The following is a 21,146-nucleotide window of genomic DNA, read 5'->3' as shown; positions in this document are numbered from 1 at the left end:
TAACTATGTGCATTTTTCTCTAAGTCTCTCATCCATTTTAATACAGTAGAACCTCAAAAATCGAACGTATCACATATCGAACGTTTCGAAAATAAGACAATTTTTTCGGACGAACTGTGTCCCTATTATCGAACGCGCCCCTATTTTTGGACCGCCGGGTACGGGACTTGTCCGCTGGCCTGCTCTGTCCGCGTCCCCGCGCAGGTGCCGTGAGCAGTCTAGCTTTGTTTATGCTTGAGTGAACACTAACCTGCGATCTCATTCACACATTTTACGATTATTTAATTGTGTTTAGTGCTTGTGGGGCTGTGAAATAAGCTGCCATGGGCCCAAAGAAACTTGTTAGTGGTACCCCTGTGGTAAAGAAAGTGAGAAACACCATAGATGTGAAGAAGGAAATAATACAGAAGTATGAGATTGGAGTGAGACTTGTTGAGCTTGCCAGGATGTACAGAGGACTGTGGAGTTATTTTGCGAGACAAACAGACGATTGTGGATAGTTATTTTGTGAGACAGAAACAGACAACTGTGGATAGTTATTTTGTGAGACAGAAACAGAGGACTGTAGACAGTTATTTTGTGAGACAGGGGTCCAATGACTCTCAAGCTGGTCCTAGTGGCATTAAAATACAGAGAAGGGAACCAACCCCAGAGAGGGCTTTGATACCATAAGTCCTCATGGAGGGGGATTCTCCTTCCAAACAATAACCCCAACTCCCTCTCTCCTCCTCCCTATCTCCAGATGCCATCACCAATCCTCAATAAAGGTAAGTAAAAATGTTATTTTATATTACTGTACATAATTAAAGACTATAGCATTTGTTGTGTGTATGTAAAACTGTAATTAATCTCTATAAAATGTATTTTTTTTGTGAATATTTTTGGGTTTCTGGAATGGATTAATTGTATTTCCATTATTTCTTAAGGGAAATATTGCTTCGAATTTCAGACTTTTCGAATTTAGAACTAGCTCCTGGAACGGATTAAGTTCGAAATTTGAGGTTCCACTGTAATTTACCTTTTATTCCTCTTCTACTGGAAATTTCCAAATTAGAAACCTAGGAAAGTAGAAAAAGCTTTCCTAAATGCAAATAAATACGATCTACCTATCTAATTTTTCATGAAGTGTCAACATCTTAGGACAAGACTCTTCAACCTTCAAGAACATTTAAGAAACTATCGCACTACATCCACCAAGCACCAGATTAACCAGGCTGTGATGGATATGAGCCATAAGGTTGCCAACAGCCAACAATAGCCTGCCACAACTTGGGTTGTGGCAGAAGAAAATAAAAAAAAATCACAAGTTTAGTACAAGTATATATATAGTGTCTGATCAATGGAAAAGCTTTCACAAGAAAACTGGAGTACAGTAGACCGTTATATTACACGGCTCAGGTTGGGGTGTGTAGAAGAGAGGGAGACTACTTCCCAGTAAAAGTAGGTCTTAGACAGGGATGTGTAATGTCACCATGGTTGTTTAATATATTTATAGATGGGGTTGTAAAAGAAGTAAATGCTAGGGTGCTCGGGAGAGGGGTGGGATTAAATTGTGGGAAATCAAATGCAAAATGGTAATTGACACAGTTGCTTTTTGCTGATGATACTGTACTTATGGGAGATTCTAAAGAAAAATTGCAAAGGTTAGTGGATGAGTTTGGGAGTGTGTGTAAAGGTAGAAAGTTGAAAGTGAACATAGAAAAGAGTAAGGTGATGAGGGTATCAAATGAGTTAGATAAAGAAAAATTGGATATCAAATTGGGGAGGAGGAGTATGGAAGATGTGAATGTTTTCAGATACTTGGGAGTTGACATGTCGGAGGATGGATTTACGAAGGATGAGGTTAATCATAGAATTGATGAGGAAAAAAAGGTGAGTGGTGCGTTGAGGTATATGTGGAGACAAAAAAAAACGTTATCTATGGAGGCAAAGAAGGGAATGTATGAAAGTATAGTAGTACCAACACTCTCATATGGGTGTGAAGCTTGGGTTGTGAATGCAGCAGCAAGGAGGCAGTTGGAGGAAGTGGAGATGTCCTGTCTAAGGGCAATGTGTGGAGTAAATATTATGCAGAAAATTCAGAGTGTGGAAATTAGGAGGTGTGGAGTTAATAAAAGTATTGGTCAAAGAGCTGAAGAGGGGTTGTTGAGGTGGTTTGGTCATTTAGAGAGAATGGATCAAAGTAGAATGACATGGAGAGCATTTAAATCTGTAGGGGAAGGAAGGCGGCGTAGGGGTCGTCCTCGAAAAGGTTGGAAGGAAGGGGTAAGGGAGGTTTTGTGGGCGAAGAGCTTGGACTTCCAGCAGGCGTGCACGAGCGTGTTAGACAGGAGTGAATGGAGACGAATGGTAATTGGGACCTGACGAGCTGTTGGAGTGTGAGCAGGGTAATATTTAGTGAAGGGATTCAGGGAAACCGGTTATTTTTATATAGCCAGACTTGAGTCCTGGAAATGGGAAGTACAATGCCTGCACTTTAAAGGAGGGGTTTGGGATATTGGCAGTTTGAAGGGATATGTTGTGTATCTTTATACGAATATGCTTCTAAACTGTTGTATTCTTAGCACCTCTGCAAAAACAGTGATTATGTGTGAGTGAGGTGAAAATGTTGAATGATGATGAAAGTACGCATTTTCTTTTTGGGGATTTTCTTTCTTTTTTGGGTCACCCTGCCTCGGTGAGAGACAGCTGACTTGTAAAAAAAAAAAAAAAAATTGGTTAGTGCACTATTGTAAAACTGTGGCACAATTTTATACAATCTAGGTAGTAGGTTGGTAAACAGCAACAGCCCAGGGAGGTACTACTGTCCTGTTGAATGAGTGTAAAACGAAAGCCAGTAATTGTTTTACATGATGGTAGGATTGCTGGTGTCCTTTTTTTCTGTCTCATATAAACATGCAAGATTTCAGGTACGTCTTGCTACTTCTACTTACACTTAGGTCACCCTACACATGCATGTACAAGCATATATATATATATATGCACATCGCTCTGGGTTTTCTTCTATTTTCTTTCTAGTTCTTGTTCTTGTTTATTTCCTCTTATCTCCATGGAGAAGTGGAACAGAATTCTTCCTCCGTAAGCCATGTGTGTTGTAAGAGGAGACTAAAATGCCGGGAGCGAGGGGCTAGTAACCCCTTCTCTTGTATAAATTACTAAATTTAAAAAGAGAAACTTTCGTTTTTCTTTTTGGGCCACCCTGCCTTGGTGGGATACGGCTGGTTTGTTGAAAAAAAAAATACAACTTTTATTAACTTAACATGGTCTGGTTTGCAAGAAGGGAAAAAATTTGGAGCGTCGCCCACGGGATACTTATGATAAGGAAGGAAGGCCTGAAAAAGAGTGTATGTTTAGCACAGGCTGGTTCCACAACTTTAAGTTGCATAATAAGTTACATAATATTAAGTTTTCTGGTGAGAGTGCTTCAGCTGATCATACAGCAGCAAGTACTTTCCCTGCTGATTTGCAGGAAATTACTTCTGAGGGTGACTATGAGCCACATCAAGTGTTTAATGCTGACGAAACAAGCGTTTTTAGGAAGAAAGCCAACAAGAGCTTATATCAGTCAGCAAGAGCAAAGTGCACCGGGCTTCAAGGCAGCAAAGGATCGTTTCACCTTGCTCCTTTGCGGTAAAGCATCAGGTGATTTCAAGTGTAAGCCCATGGTTATTTACCGCTCTAAGAATCTTCGTGCTTTGAAAGGTGTAGATAAAAACACCTTACCAGTAATTTGGAGGTCAAACCAGTCAGCATGGATAACAGAGTAAATATTTATTGACTGGTTTAAGCATCACTTTATTCCCAATGGTGGCTCATAGTGCCAGTAATACCTATACAATCATACCACATCAAACTTCTATTTTAAATAATTTTTTTTATCTCTTTTCAAAAAAAAAAAAAAAAATTCCCTTATAAATACATTGAAAACAACATACAACAGATTTTTCCTGTAATACATTTGTCAGTTGCAAATTATTTTAGCGTAAATTTGATGAAGTCATACATCTGGCAATGAGTACTTGGGGGGGGGGGGGGCTGCAGTTCAGCAGCTCCTATGGACGAGCTGCCACTGTTTATTCCCGGAGTCAAGTTTTACCTTGCATTCAAGGCTCTCTTTCATTCTTGATAATTCCAATATTCATCCACAAACTTTGCTGGATGTGATATCACATGTAAAAGTTGTATTTTTACCTCTGAATACAACATCTTTAATACAACCAGTGGCTCGAGAAGTTAAGTCATTCAAGTGTAACTACACAAAAAGTTATGAAAAAACTAGTTGTATCAATGGACTCTGACTCCAACCTGGCAGTACCAAGTTTCTGGAATAAATTTAACATTGCATATGCCATCAGCTATGCTAGAAGTGCATGGAATGAAGTGTTCCCATCAATATTAAATGCAAGTTGGGGAAAGTTCTGGCCTTCTGTAGTTAATTCTTTCACTGTTTCTCCCTTGCTTGAGAGTCAGGGTCAGGAAACCGTTCAGCTGGCAAGATTACCAGGTGATGGTTTTGAAGATATGAATGAAGATGATGTGAATGAGCTCATGATGATGATGATGATGACAATGACGATGAAGGACAGGAGTCCAGAGGAAATGTTGGCAGAACTCGATGCACAGATACAAGGGAGCACATAACAGAAGATGAAGAAGAACCTGAAGAAAAACAATTAATACTGCAGCAGTTACGTGAGCAGTTCCATATTATTGGTAAAGTTGCAAACTTTTTCACTGAAGAAAACCCTGACAAATCTAGAAGCAGTGCTTTGAAATGGGAGTCTAGACCAGCTGATGATGCCTTACTGTCAGCTGTATAATGTACTGCAGGGTAAAAGAGCCCAGAGATCCATTACAGAATTTATGAATATTCCAATACAACCATTGACTTTAGTACCAGAACCTCTCCCATCCACCTCAGCCCAGAAGGGCCACACCATGCATCTCCACTCTCTTCACAATCATCCACAAACACTAGCACCTACAATTTAAGGTAAGAAATACTATTATTTCTGCTGCATTTGTGGTCTTAAGCAGTAAAAACATAATACATCACGACAATGAACTACAATTACATATTCACTTTTATTTTTGTAATATCTGTTGGTCTAAAAAGAAGTTGTTTAGCTTTTTGGGGCTCCCAGAAACATATGTTCCTGGGAGCCCCAAGCTGTGGATGAAGATTGAGACACTTATGCAACAATCTTCCCAGTAAGGTGATAGAGGCTAGGACCTTGGGTAGCCTTAAGAATAGATTAGACAAATATAGGAGTGGGAGGGGCTGGGTTTGATTGGTACCATTGGGTACCTGAGTTAATTCTTGGGTAGCTATGGGTAGAGGTCATTTTGATAAGGACCTGCCTTGTATGGGCCAGTAGGCCTTCTGCAGTGTTCCTCCATTCTTATGTTCTTATGTAACCCTATATTTCCCTAAGTTCTTGACTTTATCTAACACGGTTTTACCTAACACTGCGTTTTCAGGAACGTAACTACTGTGTAATATAACTGTCTACTGTACTACCTAATCAAACTGCCTAGTTAGCCAGGATGCAATACCTATGTAGTCCTGCTAGCCATTAAGAGCAATAGTCTGGCTGATTGGGCTCAGTAGAGGCTGTGAGGACAAAAGAACCCTCAAAGTAAGTGTTGCAGCAAGGTTAAGGAAAGTGGAGATGTCACATCTGAAATTGTGCTGTGTGGTTTGGATATTATACAGAAAATAAGAATGAATAAATTAGAAGACTGTGTGGTAGAATGAATTAGTGTATATGATTTGAGGGGAAGAAGTTACTGAAACAGTTTAGGTGCCCTGTGGCCTGGTGGTTAAAGGTCTCACTTCACATGGTGAAGGTCTGGGTTCAATTCCCAGGGTGGGTAGAAACACTGGGCGTGTTTCTTTACACCAGTTGTCTATGTTCACCTATCAGTAAAATGGGTACAAGGGTGTTAGTCGACTGGTGTGGATCGCATCCTGGGACACTGATCTAATTTGCCCAAAATGCTCTGCATAACAAGTGGCTGTCTATATAGCAGTATGTCACTGATGTCAGCTAGACCTGTATACCTTGTACATGTACTTGTAGTAAATAAAGATATTAGTATTATTATTAACAGGATAAAGCACGCTAGTGACTGGGGTGAATGGAAGGTGTAGGGAATAACCCAACAAAGGTTGGAAAGAGGGATCTGAGGGAGTTTTTGTGCTCAAGTCTTGTGCACCTAGCAGCAATGTGTGTTAGATCAGACTGAATACATAAATAACACCCACAGGAAAAATAAAGTTATGATGATGTTTTGGTCCAACTTGGACCATTAGCTAGATGGGACAGTCAAGCAGGTTTTGGGATCTGACATGCCATTTGAGAGTGAGCAAGGCAACATTTACAAAGGGATTCAGGGAAAATTGTTAAGCTGAATTTATGGATGGAAGTACAGTGCCTGCAACTCTGAGGGACAGGTTGGGATGTTGCTTTTAAGAGGGGCATTTGAAATGAGATTTCTATGCTCTTCTGGCAAGATGGCTAATAAATGAGTATGGTAATGGCAAATGTGATCTTTATGTCACCGTGCCTAAGTGGGGAGAAAATTCCTATGTACCTAAAAAAAAAAAAAAAAAAAAAAAACTACCAGTAAATACAGACAACCTTATGAAGGGGTAAAAAGATCAGCATTTATCAAAAAGTTAATCAATGAAGCTACACTCCAATCTATACTTAAACATTTAGCTTACCAAGGTCCTGGCAAATAAAAATTTAATTATGCAGTCAGTGATACACAGCAAGATGCAGAGGCTAAAATTAATAGGAAAGGAGAATGGGTGAACAGGATCCTGTGTAAGCAGGTGAACATGGGCAAGAAGTGTCCCCCTAATCTTCACTCACAGAATTGTCTTGAAGCAATAATGAAAAAATGAAGGGCTACATCTAGTGGAGCACAATGTTATCATTATATAGCTTACTGCTTTTAATAGTCAAAATGGATCTAGTGTAAATCCCTCATTATGTAAAAGTTATTGAAAACCTTTTTATGCCTATTTTATCATCCACCACAAAGCGTATTATACATAGCAATCATAGTAGCAACATACTTTTATTTCTTTGGGCAAGGCACAGAGTAGGTCTCCTCAATTAGGAAGGAAATCTTATGGGAATAAGAACTATTCAGAGACATGCATACTAAGTTCATCCAACAAAACTCCCAGCACAGCAACTAGCAATGTATCTTCTTTTGTTTGCAAATATACAAGGTCTCAAACCAAAAAGAACAATAATATAAATGTGTATTTGTTGTGCTGGATGATGTGAAAGTTTTATACCAGTTTTCTGATCAGCTTTACACAGTACTGCAAGGTAAAAGAGTATCAGAGATGCATTACAGAATATTTGAACACTGCAGTATAACTACAGAAAACTGCAGCAACATCAACTCACAAACCTAGAGCCACCCACCTTAGCCCAGTAGGCCAACATCATCCCTTTTCATACTTTTACTGCAAAAAGAAATCACTACCAGAATGCAAAGCAATTATTATTGGGAGGTATCTTGACTGCAGCCCTCTGTCCCACTGTTATGCAGGTTTCTGCATTGCAGTGTAATATATATAGTGGAGAAGTGTGCCATAATTTTATAAACTATGTAATAATTGTAAACCATAATTTTATAAATGTTATACATTTATGGGCAATGTAAATTAACTTAAATTGTAAAATGTAAGGAAGTCCTGTCGTGACTTATTTTGCAAGTGTGGGTGTACAGTGTCGGTGTGTGAGCGTGGGGCAGTCACGTGGGGAAGTGGCATGGGTGACAAACATGCTGGCGAGACAGTTTATTTAAGCTAAGTTTTGTACTTTTGTTTATCCGACTCCAGCCATAGGCTACTTTAGTGCTTACCAGTCGGCTCACCTGGGCTCTGACATAGTTAGTGCCCAGCAGGAGCCATGCCCTACCCTACTGACACCATTTCATCCAATTTCACCAGTCCTCACTCATCCCACTGACCTCTTCTATGGTCTTAAAATAACACTTCATGACTACTCATACAATGACCCCCATAGGTACAGTACAACACCAGTGTTATTATATTTAACCCCTTCAGTGTCAATTCCGTAAAATTACGCCTTTGAAGCCAGTGTTGGTCCTGCAATACAATGCCAAAACTCTAGTGACTTCAAATTTTGCAGGAGAAAGCTGGTAGGCCAACATACGAGAGAATGGGTCTGCATGGTCAGTGTACATGAGGAAAAAAAATGGCAACCGTGTTTTTGGTTTAAAACAGCGACTTTGCGGTGTATTTTCGTAAGGTATTTATGGCTGTATTCTTGTTTTCTTGGTGTCATTTGACAGAATGGAAGATATAGGTAGTAGGTTGGTAGACAGCAACCACCCAGGGAAGTACTACCGTCCTGCCAGATGACTGTGAAACAGAAACCTGTAACTGTTTTGCATGATGGTAGGATTGCTGGTGTCTTTTTCTGTCTCATAAACACACTAGATAACAGGGATATCTTGCTACTCCAACTTACACTTTGGTCACACTTCACAGACATGCACCTGCATATATATATACATACATCTAGGTTTTTCTCCTTTTTCTACATAGCTCTTGTTCTTCTTTATTTCTTCTATTGTCCATGGGGAAGTGGAAAAGAATCTTTCCTCCGTAAGCCATGCGTGTCATATGAGGCGACTAAAATGCCGGGAGCAATGGGCTAGTAACCCCTTCTCCCGTAGACATTTACTAAAAAAGAGTAGAAGAAAAACTTTATAAAACTGGGATGCTTGAATGTGCGTGGATGTAGTGCAGATGACAAGAAACAGATGATTGCTGATGTTATGAATGAAAAGAAGTTGGATGTCCTGGCCCTAAGCGAAACAAAGCTGAAGGGGGTAGGGGAGTTTCGGTGGGGGGAAATAAATGGGATTAAATCTGGAGTATCTGAGAGAGTTAGAGCAAAGGAAGGGGTAGCAGTAATGTTGAAGGATCAGTTATGGAAGGAGAAAAGAGAATATGAATGTGTAAATGCAAGAATTATGTGGATTAAAGTAAAGGTTGGATGCGAGAAGTGGGTCATAATAAGCGTGTATGCACCTGGAGAAGAGAGGAATGCAGAGGAGAGAGAGAGATTTTGGGAGATGTTAAGTGAATGTATAGGAGCCTTTGAACCAAGTGAGAGAGTAATTGTGGTAGGGGACCTGAATGCTAAAGTAGGAGAAACTTTCAGAGAGGGTGTGGTAGGTAAGTTTGGGGTGCCAGGTGTAAATGATAATGGGAGCCCTTTGATTGAACTTTGTATAGAAAGGGGTTTAGTTATAGGTAATACATATTTTAAGAAAAAGAGGATAAATAAGTATACAAGATATGATGTAGGGCGAAATGACAGTAGTTTGTTGGATTATGTATTGGTAGATAAAAGACTGTTGAGTAGACTTCAGGATGTACATGTTTATAGAGGGGCCACAGATATATCAGATCACTTTCTAGTTGTAGCTACACTGAGAGTAAAAGGTAGATGGGATACAAGGAGAATAGAAGCATCAGGGAAGAGAGAGGTGAAGGTTTATAAACTAAAAGAGGAGGCAGTTAGGGAAAGATATAAACAGCTATTGGAGGATAGATGGGCTAATGAGAGCATAGGCAATGGGGTCGAAGAGGTATGGGGTAGGTTTAAAAATGTAGTGTTCAGCAGAAGTTTGTGGTTACAGGAAAGTGGGTGCGGGAGGGAAGAGGAGCAATTGGTGGAATGATGATGTAAAGAGAGTAGTAAGGGAGAAAAAGTTAGCATATGAGAAGTTTTTACAAAGTAGAAGTGATGCAAGGAGGGAAGAGTATATGGAGAAAAAGAGAGATGTTAAGAGAGTGGTGAAGCAATGTAAAAAGAGAGCAAATGAGAGAGTGGGTGAGATGTTATCAACAAATTTTGTTGAAAATAAGAAAAAGTTTTGGAGTGAGATTAACAAGTTAAGGAAGCCTAGAGAACAAATGGATTTGTCAGTTAAAAATAGGAGAGGAGAGTTATTAAATGGAGAGTTAGAGGTATTGGGAAGATGGAGGGAATATTTTGAGGAATTGTTAAATGTTGATGAAGATAGGGAAGCTGTGATTTCGTGTATAGGGCAAGGAGGAATAACATCTTGTAGGAGTGAGGAAGAGCCAGTTGTGAGTGTGGAGGAAGTTCGTGAGGCAGTAGGTAAAATGAAAGGGGGTAAGGCAGCCGGGATTGATGGGATAAAGATAGAAATGTTAAAAGCAGGTGGGGATATAGTTCTGGAGTGGTTGGTGCAATTATTTAATAAATGTATAGAAGAGGGTAAGGTACCTAGGGATTGGCAGAGAGCATACCTGGAGGTTATTCCGGGGATCAACGCCCCCGCGGCCCGGTCCATGACCAGGCCTCCCGATGGATCAGGGCCTGATCAACTAGGCTGTTACTGCTGGCCGCACGCAGTCCGACGTACGAGCCACAGCCCGGCTGATCCGGCACTGACTTTAGGTATCTGTCCAGCTCTCTCTTGAAGGCAGCCAGGGGTTTATTGGCAATTCCCCTAATGCTTGATGGGAGGCTGTTGAACAGTTTTGGGCCCCGGACACTTATGGTGTTTTCTCTTAGTGTACCAATGGCGCCCCTACTTTTTATTGGCGGCATTTTGCATCGCCTGCCCAGTCTTTTACTTTCGTAGGGAGTGATTTCTGTGTGCAGATTTGGGACCATTCCTTCCAAGATTTTCCAAGTGTAGATTATGATATATCTCTCCCTCCTGCATTCCAACGAGTACAAGTCAAGTGCTTCCAAGCGTTCCCAGTAGTTAAGGTGCTTGACAGAACTTATACGTGCAGTAAAGGATCTCTGTACACTCTCTAGATCTGCGATTTCACCTGCTTTGTATGGAGATGTTAATGTACAGCAGTATTCCAGCCTAGAGAGAACAAGTGATTTGAAAAGGATCACCATGGGCTTGGCATCTCTCGTTTTGAAAGTTCTCATTATCCATCCTATCATTTTCTTTGCACGTGCGATCGTGGCACTGTTGTGATCCTTGAAAGTGAGATCCTCAGACATTACTACTCCCAGGTCCCTTACATTATTTTTCCGCTCTATTGTATGGCCGGAGTCAGTAGTATACTCTGTTCTAGTTATTATCTCCTCCAGTTTTCCATAACGGAGTAGTTGGAATTTGTCCTCATTGAACATCATATTGTTTACCGTTGCCCACTGGAAAACTTTGTTTATATCTTCTTGGAGGTTAACCGCGTCCTCAGCAGATGACAGCCTCATGCAGATCCTAGTATCATCCGCAAAGGATGATACGGTGCTGTGGTGTATATCTCTGTTTATGTCTGATATGAGGATAAGGAATAAGATGGGGGCGAGTACTGTGCCTTGTGGAACAGAGCTCTTCACTATGGCAGCCTCCGATTTAACTCTGTTGACCACTACTCTTTGTGTTCGATTTGTTAGGAAGTTGAAGATCCATCTCCCCACTTTCCCAGTTATTCCTTTAGCACGTATTTTATGGGCTATTACGCCATTATCGCATTTGTCAAATGCTTTTGCAAAGTCTGTGTATATTACATCTGCATTCTGATTTTCTTCCAGTGCATCCAAGGCCATGTCATAGTGATCCAGTAGTTGTGAGAGGCAGGAGCGACCTGCCCTGAACCCATGTTGCCCTGGATTGTGCAGATTTTGGGAATCCAGGTGATTTGCAATCCTGCTTCTTAGCACTCTTTCAAAGATTTTTATGATGTGGGACGTCAGAGCTATTGGTCTATAGTTCTTAGCTAATGCTTTGCTGCCACCTTTATGGAGCGGGGCTATATCCGTTGTTTTAAGTGACTGTGGAATTTCACCCATGTCCAAGCTCCTCCTCCATAGTGTACTTAGGGCACGTGAGAGGGGTTTCTTGCAGTTCTTAATGAAAACCGAGCATGCATAATTCCTTTGTATAAAGGCAAAGGGGACAAAAGAGAGTGCAAAAATTACAGGGGGATAAGTCTGTTGAGTATACCTGGTAAAGTGTATGGTAGAGTTATTATTGAAAGAATTAAAAGTAAGACTGAGAATAGGATAGCAGATGAACAAGGAGGCTTTAGGAAAGGTAGGGGGTGTGTGGACCAGGTGTTTACAGTGAAACATATAAGTGAAAGTATTTAGATAAGGCTAAAGAGGTCTTTGTGGCATTTATGGATTTGGAAAAGGTATATGACAGGATGGATAGGGGGGCAATGTGGCAGATGTTGCAGGTGTATGGTGTAGGAGGTAGGTTACTGAAAGCAGTGAAGAGTTTTTACGAGGATAGTGAGGCTCAAGTTAGAGTACATAGGAAAGAGGGAAATTATTTCCCAGTAAAAGTAGGCCTTAGACAAGGATGTGTGATGTCACCGTGGTTGTTTAATATATTTATAGATGGGGTTGTAAGAGAAGTAAATGCGAGGGTCTTGACAAGAGGCGTGGAGTTAAAAGATAAAGAATCACACATAAAGTGGGAGTTGTCACAGTTGCTCTTTGCTGATGACACTGTGCTCTTGGGAGATTCTGAAGAGAAGTTGCAGAGATTGGTGGATGAATTTGGTAGGGTGTGCAAAAGAAGAAAATTAAAAGTGAATACAGGAAAGAGTAAGGTTATGAGGATAACAAAAAGATTAGGTGATGAAAGATTGGATATCAGATTGGAGGGAGAGAGTATGGAGGAGGTGAATGTATTCAGATATTTGGGAGTGGACGTGTCAGCGGATGGGTCTATGAAGGATGAGGTGAATCATAGAATTGATGAGGGGAAAAAGGTGAGTGGTGCACTTAGGAGTCTGTGGAGACAAAGAACTTTGTCCTTGGAGGCAAAGAGGGGAATGTATGAGAGTATAGTTTTACTAACACTCTTATATGGTGTGAAGCATGGGTGATGAATGTTGCAGCGAGGAGAAGGCTGGAGGCAGTGGAGATGTCATGTCTGAGGGCAATGTGTGGTGTGAATATAATGCAGAGAATTCGTAGTTTGGAAGTTAGGAGGAGGTGCGGGATTACCAAAACTGTTGTCCAGAGGGCTGAGGAAGGGTTGTTGAGGTGTTTCGGACATGTAGAGAGAATGGAGCGAAACAGAATGACTTCAAGAGTGTATCAGTCTGTAGTGGAAGGAAGGCGGGGTAGGGGTCGGCCTAGGAAAGGTTGGAGAGAGGGGGTAAAGGAGGTTTTGTGTGCGAGGGGCTTGGACTTCCAGCAGGCGTGCGTGAGCGTGTTTGATAGGAGTGAATGGAGACGAATGGTTTTTAATACTTGACGTGCTGTTGGAGTGTGAGCAAAGTAACATTTATGAAGGGGTTCAGGGAAACCGGCAGGCCGGACTTGAGTCCTGGAGATGGGAAGTACAGTGCCTGCACTCTGAAGGAGGGGTGTTAATGTTGCAGTTTAAAAACTGTAGTGTAAAGCACCCTTCTGGCAAGACAGTGATGGAGTGAATGATGGTGAAAGTTTTTCTTTTTCGGGTCACCCTGCCTTGGTGGGAATCGGCCAGTGTGATAATAAATAAAATAAGTAATTATAGAAATGACTTTGAATGGTTTACTGACTAAAAGTAGCTTGAAATTGAGCTCAAAGTAGCAGAAATGTTAGATTTTTGACAATGTTCAAGGGTACACAAATCACATCACCCGTCTAATACACATCAACTGGTGGGCCTAAAATGCATGCATGAATGCACTATTATTATTTATACAATTATTACCATCATGCAGTAGTCTGAATAACGGTAGCTCATCTATTTTTTGTGTGAATAAAAATTCAGAATGAAAAGCAAGAATAATATAAGAGGGGCCTGGAGTTGTTACTCATGAACAGAGAAAATGTTATTTTAGTGCCAGGAATGTCTGCATTGTTTATTCTGGTCCCTATTTTGAAATTGGTCTTTCTTGAATTTTTTTGTGAAATTGGCCAAATTAGTAATTTCTGATAAATTTTTTGTGTAGCTGAAATAGGTAAATGAGTGGTTTCTCGTACACAGTCGACAGAATAAAAGGAGTTCTAGCGAAATAGGTAAGAGTTTGGTTGAGTGAAAAAAAGGAATTGGCCCAAAATAATGCTCAAAGTGGGCGAAATCGCTGATGCATAAATATCGCTGAAACTGCTAACTTTGCAAGAGCGTAATTGCGTAAGTTTTCCATCAAATCTTGAACTTTAGGTTTCATTACCTCCAGAAAAAGATTCTCTATCATTTCAAAAGATTTTTTTTTTTTTTTAAATTCAACACCATGAACAAGTTTGCAAGTAGGGGTCTCAACACTCAAGGGGTTAACCCCTTCAGGGTCCAAGGCCCAAATCTGAAGTGGTGCCCCAGTGTCCAAGAATTTAAAAAAAAAAAAAAAAATTTATTTTTTCTTATGAAATGGTAGAGAATCTTTTTGTGAAGGTAATAAAACAAAAAGTATGAAATTTGATGGAAAATTGACAAAATTATGCTCTCACGAATTTTGATGTGTCAGTGATATTTACGAATCAGCGATTTTGCCGACTTTGACCCCCATTTTAGGCCAATTACATTATTCCAGTCAACCAAATTCTTAGCTATTTCACTAGTATTACTTCTATTCTATCGATTGAGCACAAGAAATCGCCAAGTCAACTGTTTCAACTACAAATTAAAGTCATCGGAAATTGTTAATTTGGCCAATTTAACACAAAGTTCAAAATATTCCAATTTCAAAATAGGGTCCAGAATAAACAATGTAGGTATTCCTGGAACTAAACTAACATTTCCTCTGTTCATTAGTTACGTTTTGAGGCTTTACAAATAAATTCCATTTTTATTTTTTATTCACATAATGAATTTTTATTCACACCAAAAAATAGAAGATTTACTGTTATGCAATATTGTAATAATTGTATAAATATCATCACCATATTTGTGAATACATATCAGACCCACCAGCTGGCATGTATTAGACGTGTGAGGTCGTTTGTTTACCTTGAATATCGGCAAAAATTTAACATTTCTGCTACTTTGAGCTCAGTTTCAAGCCATTTCCAGTGCTAAAACCAATCAAAATCATTTCTATTTCTGTAATATGTCTTCCATTCTATCAAATGAGACCAAGAAATCCCAAATACAACTATAAAAAACATACGAAAAAACACTGCAAAGTCGCTGTTTTAATCGAAAAATCACGATTTCAGTTTTTTTCTCTCATTACACACAGTGTGCTGCAGGATCTGTTTTATGTGGTGCACACATACCAAATAGATGTATTCTCTCATATCTAGGCCCAAATGTACCACTCACAGTTTATCAAAGTGAGCTGAGCTCATGACGTAGATCTACGGTTTGGACCTGAACGTAAAGCCGTAGATCTATGGGACGGACCCTGAAAAGGTTAAGAGGATAATCAATACATCAGTATTTTCATGCGGAGTTGAACACACCTGTTGTGAGGCTTGTGTTTGCTGAGCAATCTGTGCTGCCTGGGAGATCATTTTCTGCTTGTTCTTTTCTGCCATTTCCATAGCAAGCTGGTTGATCTCCCGTTCATCCAGCCGCTCCTGCTTTATCCGCGGAGCTGTGGAAGACATGATAAATTAATATAAATGTTTAATTATTATTATATTAATTGAAAAAACATTAAACCTGGAGGGTCATACAGCACCTGGGGAATGAGAGGTTTGATATGAGGAAAGGCGAGATTAGCTCCAATTCCTTCAATTAAGAGCCTTTCACCAGTAAGTATTAACGTCCCCCCCATTTGAAAGGGTAGTGATATGAACAACAAAAGAGTTGTCAAAATTATACAGCATCAAAATCCTATATAACTTAAAGTAAAAAATGCAACTTAGTACTGATGTCATGTTATTAATAGTGTAACTGCTGTCAAACCAGAAAAATTACAATACACTTTGATCAGCAAATAGTGTTTGCAATTTTGAGATATTCTGTATTGATAATTTAAGTAACTGGTATACAGGTGTATAGTACACCTGTACAAGAACAATAATAATAAAATAAATTCAAAGAGAACAAATATGAACTTCAAATAAGTGTACACTTTTTTGAAGTGAAAATTTATTTATTTATTTAAAGTTTTAGAATAAAAAAAGAAGATATTATGCAAAATTGCCGATGCATAAATTGTGCAGAGACCACCAACTTTGTGCCTGCATAATTCCATGTTTGATGTATTAGTGCACACAATTTTTCATACCTTTAAATCTGCCACCTCCCAATATTGACCTCAGAATAACTCTGCTTCTTCAATCTATTCATACATTTAAGAAACTAAGACCAAGAGGATCCACATAATGCATCATGTTTAACTATACAGGTGTTGACTGTGCCCAACATACTATTATGGTTAAGTAGCAAAAGTAAACATTGGAATCAGGAACTGTTGCTCCACCAGCAGCTTCCCTACCAGCAAACAGGGTGTGCAAGTAGCACAAGTGTAACTTCTTTTTTTTTTTTTTTTCCAACAAGTCGGCCGTCTCCCACCGAGGCAGGGTGACCCAAAAAGAAAGAAAATACATGTACTTTCATCATCATTCAACACTTTCACCTCACTCACACATAATCACTGTTTTTGCAGAGGTGCTCAGAACACAACAGTTTAGAAGCATATACGTATAAAGATACACAACATATCCCTACAAACTGCTAATATCCCAAAACCCCTCCTTTAGAGTGCAGGCATTGTACTTCCCATTTCCAGGACTCGAGCCCGGCTATATAAAAATAATCGGTTTCCCTGAATCCCTTCACTAAATATTACCCTGCTCACACTCCAACAGATCGTCAGGCCCCAAATACCATACGTCTCCATTCACTCCTATCTAACACGCTCATGCACGCCTGCTGGAAGTCCAAGCCCCTCGCCCACAAAACCTTCCTTACCCCTTCCTTCCAACCTTTTCGAGGACGACCCCTACACTGCCTTCCTTCCCCTACAGATTTAAATGCTCTCCATGTCATTCTACTTTGATCCATTCTCTCTAAATGACCAAACCACCTCAACAACCCCTTTTCAGCCCTCTGACTAATACTTTTATTAACTCCACACCTTCTCCTACTTTCCACACTCTGAATTCTCTGCATAATATTTACACCACACATTGCCCTTAGACAGGACATCACTACCTCCAACCGCCTCCTCGCTGCTGCATTCACAACCCAAGCTTCACACCCATATAAGAATGTTGGTACTACTATACTTTCATACATTCCCTTCTTTGCCTCCATAGATAACGTTTTTTGACTCCATATATACCTCAATGCACCACTCACCATTTTTCCTTCATCAATTCTATGATTAACCTCATCCTTCATAAATCCATCTGCTGACACATCAACTCCCAAGTATCTGAAAACATTTACTTCTTCCATACTCCTCCTCCCCAATTTGATATCCAATTTTTCTTTATCTAAATCATTTGATACCCTCATCACCTTACTCTTTTCTATGTTCACTTTCAACTTTCTACCTTTACACACACTCCCAAACTCATCCACTAACCTTGGCAATTTTTCTTTAGAATCTCCCATAAGCACAGTATCATCAGCAAAAAGTAACTGTGTCAATTCCCATTTTGTATTTGATTTCCCCATAATTTAATCCCACCCCTCTCCTGAACACCCTAGCATTTACTTCTTTTACAACCCCATCTATAAATATATTAAACAACCATGGTGACATTACACATCCCTGTCTAAGACCTACTTTTACCGGGAAGTATTCTCCCTCTCTTCTACACACACCCTAACCTGAGCCTCATTATCCTCATAAAAGCTTTACAGCATTTAGTAACTTACCACCTATTCAATATACTTGCAACATCTGCCACATTGCTCCCCTATCTACTCTATCATATGCCTTTTCTAAATCCATAAATGCAATAAAAACTTCCCTAAATACTGTTCACATATACGCTTCAATGTAAACACTTGATCTACACATCCTCTACGCAATCTGAAACCTCCTTGCTCATCCGCAATCCTACATTCTATCTTACCTCTAATTCTTTCAATAATAACCCTACCATACACTTTTCCTGGTATACTCAATAAACTTATTCCTCTACAATTTTTACAATCTCTTTTGTCCCCCTTCCCTTTATATAAAGAGACTACACATGCTCTCCACCAATCCCTAGGTACCTTCCCCTCTTTCATACATTTATTAACCCTTTGACTGTCGCAACCCCCAATCCTGAGGTATCTCCTGGTGTCGCAAAATTTAAAAAAAAAAAAATTACTTTTTCTCATGAAATGATAGAGAATCTTTTCCCGATTGTAATGACACCAAAAAAACGAAATTTGATGGAAAACTGACGGAATTATGCTCTCACGAAGTTAGCGACCTCGGCGCTGTTTACAAATCGGAAATTTCGCCCACTTTGAGCCCTATTTTCGGCTAATTCCATTGTTCCAGTCGCCCAAACTCATAGCTATTTCTTTAGAACTCCATTTTTTCTATCGATTGAGTACAAGAAACTGCCCATTTACCGATTTCAACTACCTAATAATGTGGTCAGAAATTTGCAATTTGGCCAATTTAAGGAAAATTAAAAAATATGACAATTTCAAAATAAGGTCCAGAATGAACAATGCAGACATTCCTGGCTCTAAAATAACATTTTCTTTGCTCATCAGTCATGTCTCCAGGCCCCTCTGATATTACTCTTGCTTTGTATTTTGAATTTTTATTCAAACAAAAAATAGAAGACTTACTATTATGCAGACTACTGCAATACTGTAATAATTGTATAAATAACATCAACCCATTCATGACTGCATATTAGAATGGCTAGTTGGACATTTATTGGACAATGGCATCATTTGTTTACTTTTGAACATTGGCAAAAATCAAACTTTTCCCCTACTTTGAGCTCCATTTCTAGGTTCTTTTATAGTAAAATCAATCAAAATCACCTCTATTTCTATAATATGTTTTCCATTCTATCAAATGAGACCAAGAAAACGAGAATACAACCATAAATACTATACGAAAATAGACCAGAAAGTTGGTATTTTAATTAAAAAAAAACGGTCGGAGTTTTTTTTTTCTCATTATGCACTGCGTGCTCCAGGATTTTTTTTATATGGTGCACACTGACCACACAGACCCATTCTCTCACATGTGGGCCTACCAGCTTTCTCCTACTTGATTTGAAGCCGCTAGAATTTATGAGTATGTATACGTCAAACACGGTACCTCGTAAGACGTATATATACGGCCGCGAAAGTCAAAGGGTTAAACAAAAGTACCAACCACTCCAACACTATATACTAAATAAATTACAATTTCATGATACTAACAGGAGTTCAGCCACAAAACACACTAAGTATATTTAACCCAGGATAATCCAGTAAATTCAAATGATGTGACTTATTTCCATGTGTTGGGGAGTATTACACTCTGAAATAATTGTAATTTTTTAAGTATTTTGTGTACATAGCCTTAAAATACCAAAATGGTAAAAAAACAATTACAGGTCCACACTTTATCTGAAACCCTTGGGGCCAGTATCATTTCAAATTTCAGAATTTTTCCACTTTCAGAATGATTCTCAATGCCGCCACATAGTAGCATGACCCAGCACTGAGATGACCGACACTCCACAAAAAAACTTCGGTTTTCAGAACTTTTCAAATTTCAGAATTTTGGATAAAGGGATGTGGACCTGTATACAGTATACTGAATATTCCAAGTGGAGCAATGAAGGATTAACCCTTTACCAGGCCTGGAGATGGGTAATTACCCTTTTCCACTCTTGGTAAAGGGGTAATTACTCTTTTCCACTCTTGGTAAAGGGGTAATTACCCTTTACCAGGCCTGGTAAACATTTCCCAATGTTTGAAGTGCTAAAACATCTTTAAATGTCTAATATAATAATAAACTAGTGCACACAGTGTTAATTATTAAAAATTAAGAGCAATTTAAAAAACAGAAAAAACAATCATAACTTGGCATCAATAAACTGTAAAACAAATATTGCTGGCTCATTTACACCACTGTTGCCAAGAGTCTCAAAACAAGGTTTATGTTTGAACTGCCTTGTATGTACAGTGGACCTCCGGGTTAAGATGCCATCGGATTAAGTAACGTTTTTGCATCAAAATATTGGCTCGGTTATCGACACTGAACTCGGTAAAAGTCATTTGCCCCGAACGTGTCCGTGCGCCGTGAGCGGCCTGTACAGCCAGTGTGCCATTGTTGATGATTCCATTCATACATGCTGTATATTTTGTATTATTCCATTGTTTTTAGCGTTTGTAACTGCTAAATAAGCCACCATGGGCCCAAAGAAAGCTTCTAGTGCCAGTCCTTTGGTAAAGAGGGTGAGAAACACTATAGAATTCAAGAAAAAGTTTGTAGAAAGATACGAAAGTGATGGTGGTGGTAGAGTTTGGTAGTGATAGTGGTAGAGGGTGGTAGTGGTTGTGATGGTAATAGAGGGCGGCAGTATGGGCCAACAAGTCTGCTGCAGTGTTCCTGCAGCCAGGGTACCTCCCCACACACACCAGCCAGGGTACTTCCCCACACACACCAGCCAGGGTACTTCCCCACACACACCAGCCAGGGTACTTCCCCACACACACCAGCCAGGGTACTTCCCCAACCACACCAGCCAGGGTACTTCCCCACACACACCAGCCAGGGTGCTTCCCCACATACACCAGCCAGGGTACTTCCCCACACACACCAGCCAGGGTACTTCCCCAACCACACCAGCCAGGGTACTTCCCCACACACACCAGCCAGGGTGCTTCCCCACATACACCAGCCAGGGTACTTCCCCACAAACACTAGTATTTGATTTGATTGGGACTTGCCCATGAGTGAATAGAATTATCAAAGCTTATTGCTTGGGATACACTGAAAATTGGGTTGGGCAAATAAGATTCTGTTAGTGGGATGGTTTGTGAAGGACCTGCTTTGAGCTCAGTTTCAAGCCATTTTCACTATTAAAACCAATCAGAATCATCTCTATTTCTGTAATTTATCTTCCATTCTATCAAATGAGACCAAGAAATGGTGAATATAACCTTAAAAACATACGAAAAACACTGCAAAGTCGCTGTTATAAACCAAAAATATGGTTGCATTTTTGTTTTCTCATTCACTGTGCAGCAGGATTTGTTTTATGTGGTATACACTTACAACATTGATGAAT

At 39.7% G+C, this 21,146-nt stretch overlaps 1 protein-coding gene across 2 annotated transcripts in view; it reads right to left on the bottom strand.

Annotated features, from left to right (window-relative positions):
* LOC128704235 (uncharacterized) overlaps nt 1-21,146 on the bottom strand; it is an 87,106-nt gene that overhangs the window by 52,580 nt on the left and 13,380 nt on the right. For both annotated transcript variants that reach the window (XM_053799276.2, XM_053799275.2), the window contains one exon: nt 15,408-15,541. In XM_053799276.2, coding sequence (XP_053655251.1) covers nt 15,408-15,488 — 81 coding nt within the window. In that variant the 5' untranslated portion in view covers nt 15,489-15,541. The remainder of the gene's footprint in view (nt 1-15,407; nt 15,542-21,146) is intronic.

This window comes from Cherax quadricarinatus, chromosome 84 (genome assembly GCF_038502225.1).
Source record: "Cherax quadricarinatus isolate ZL_2023a chromosome 84, ASM3850222v1, whole genome shotgun sequence".
Lineage (NCBI taxonomy): Eukaryota > Metazoa > Arthropoda > Malacostraca > Decapoda > Parastacidae > Cherax > Cherax quadricarinatus.
Note: the sequence above shows the minus strand (reverse complement) of the source record. Positions and strands in the feature narration are given on the sequence as shown.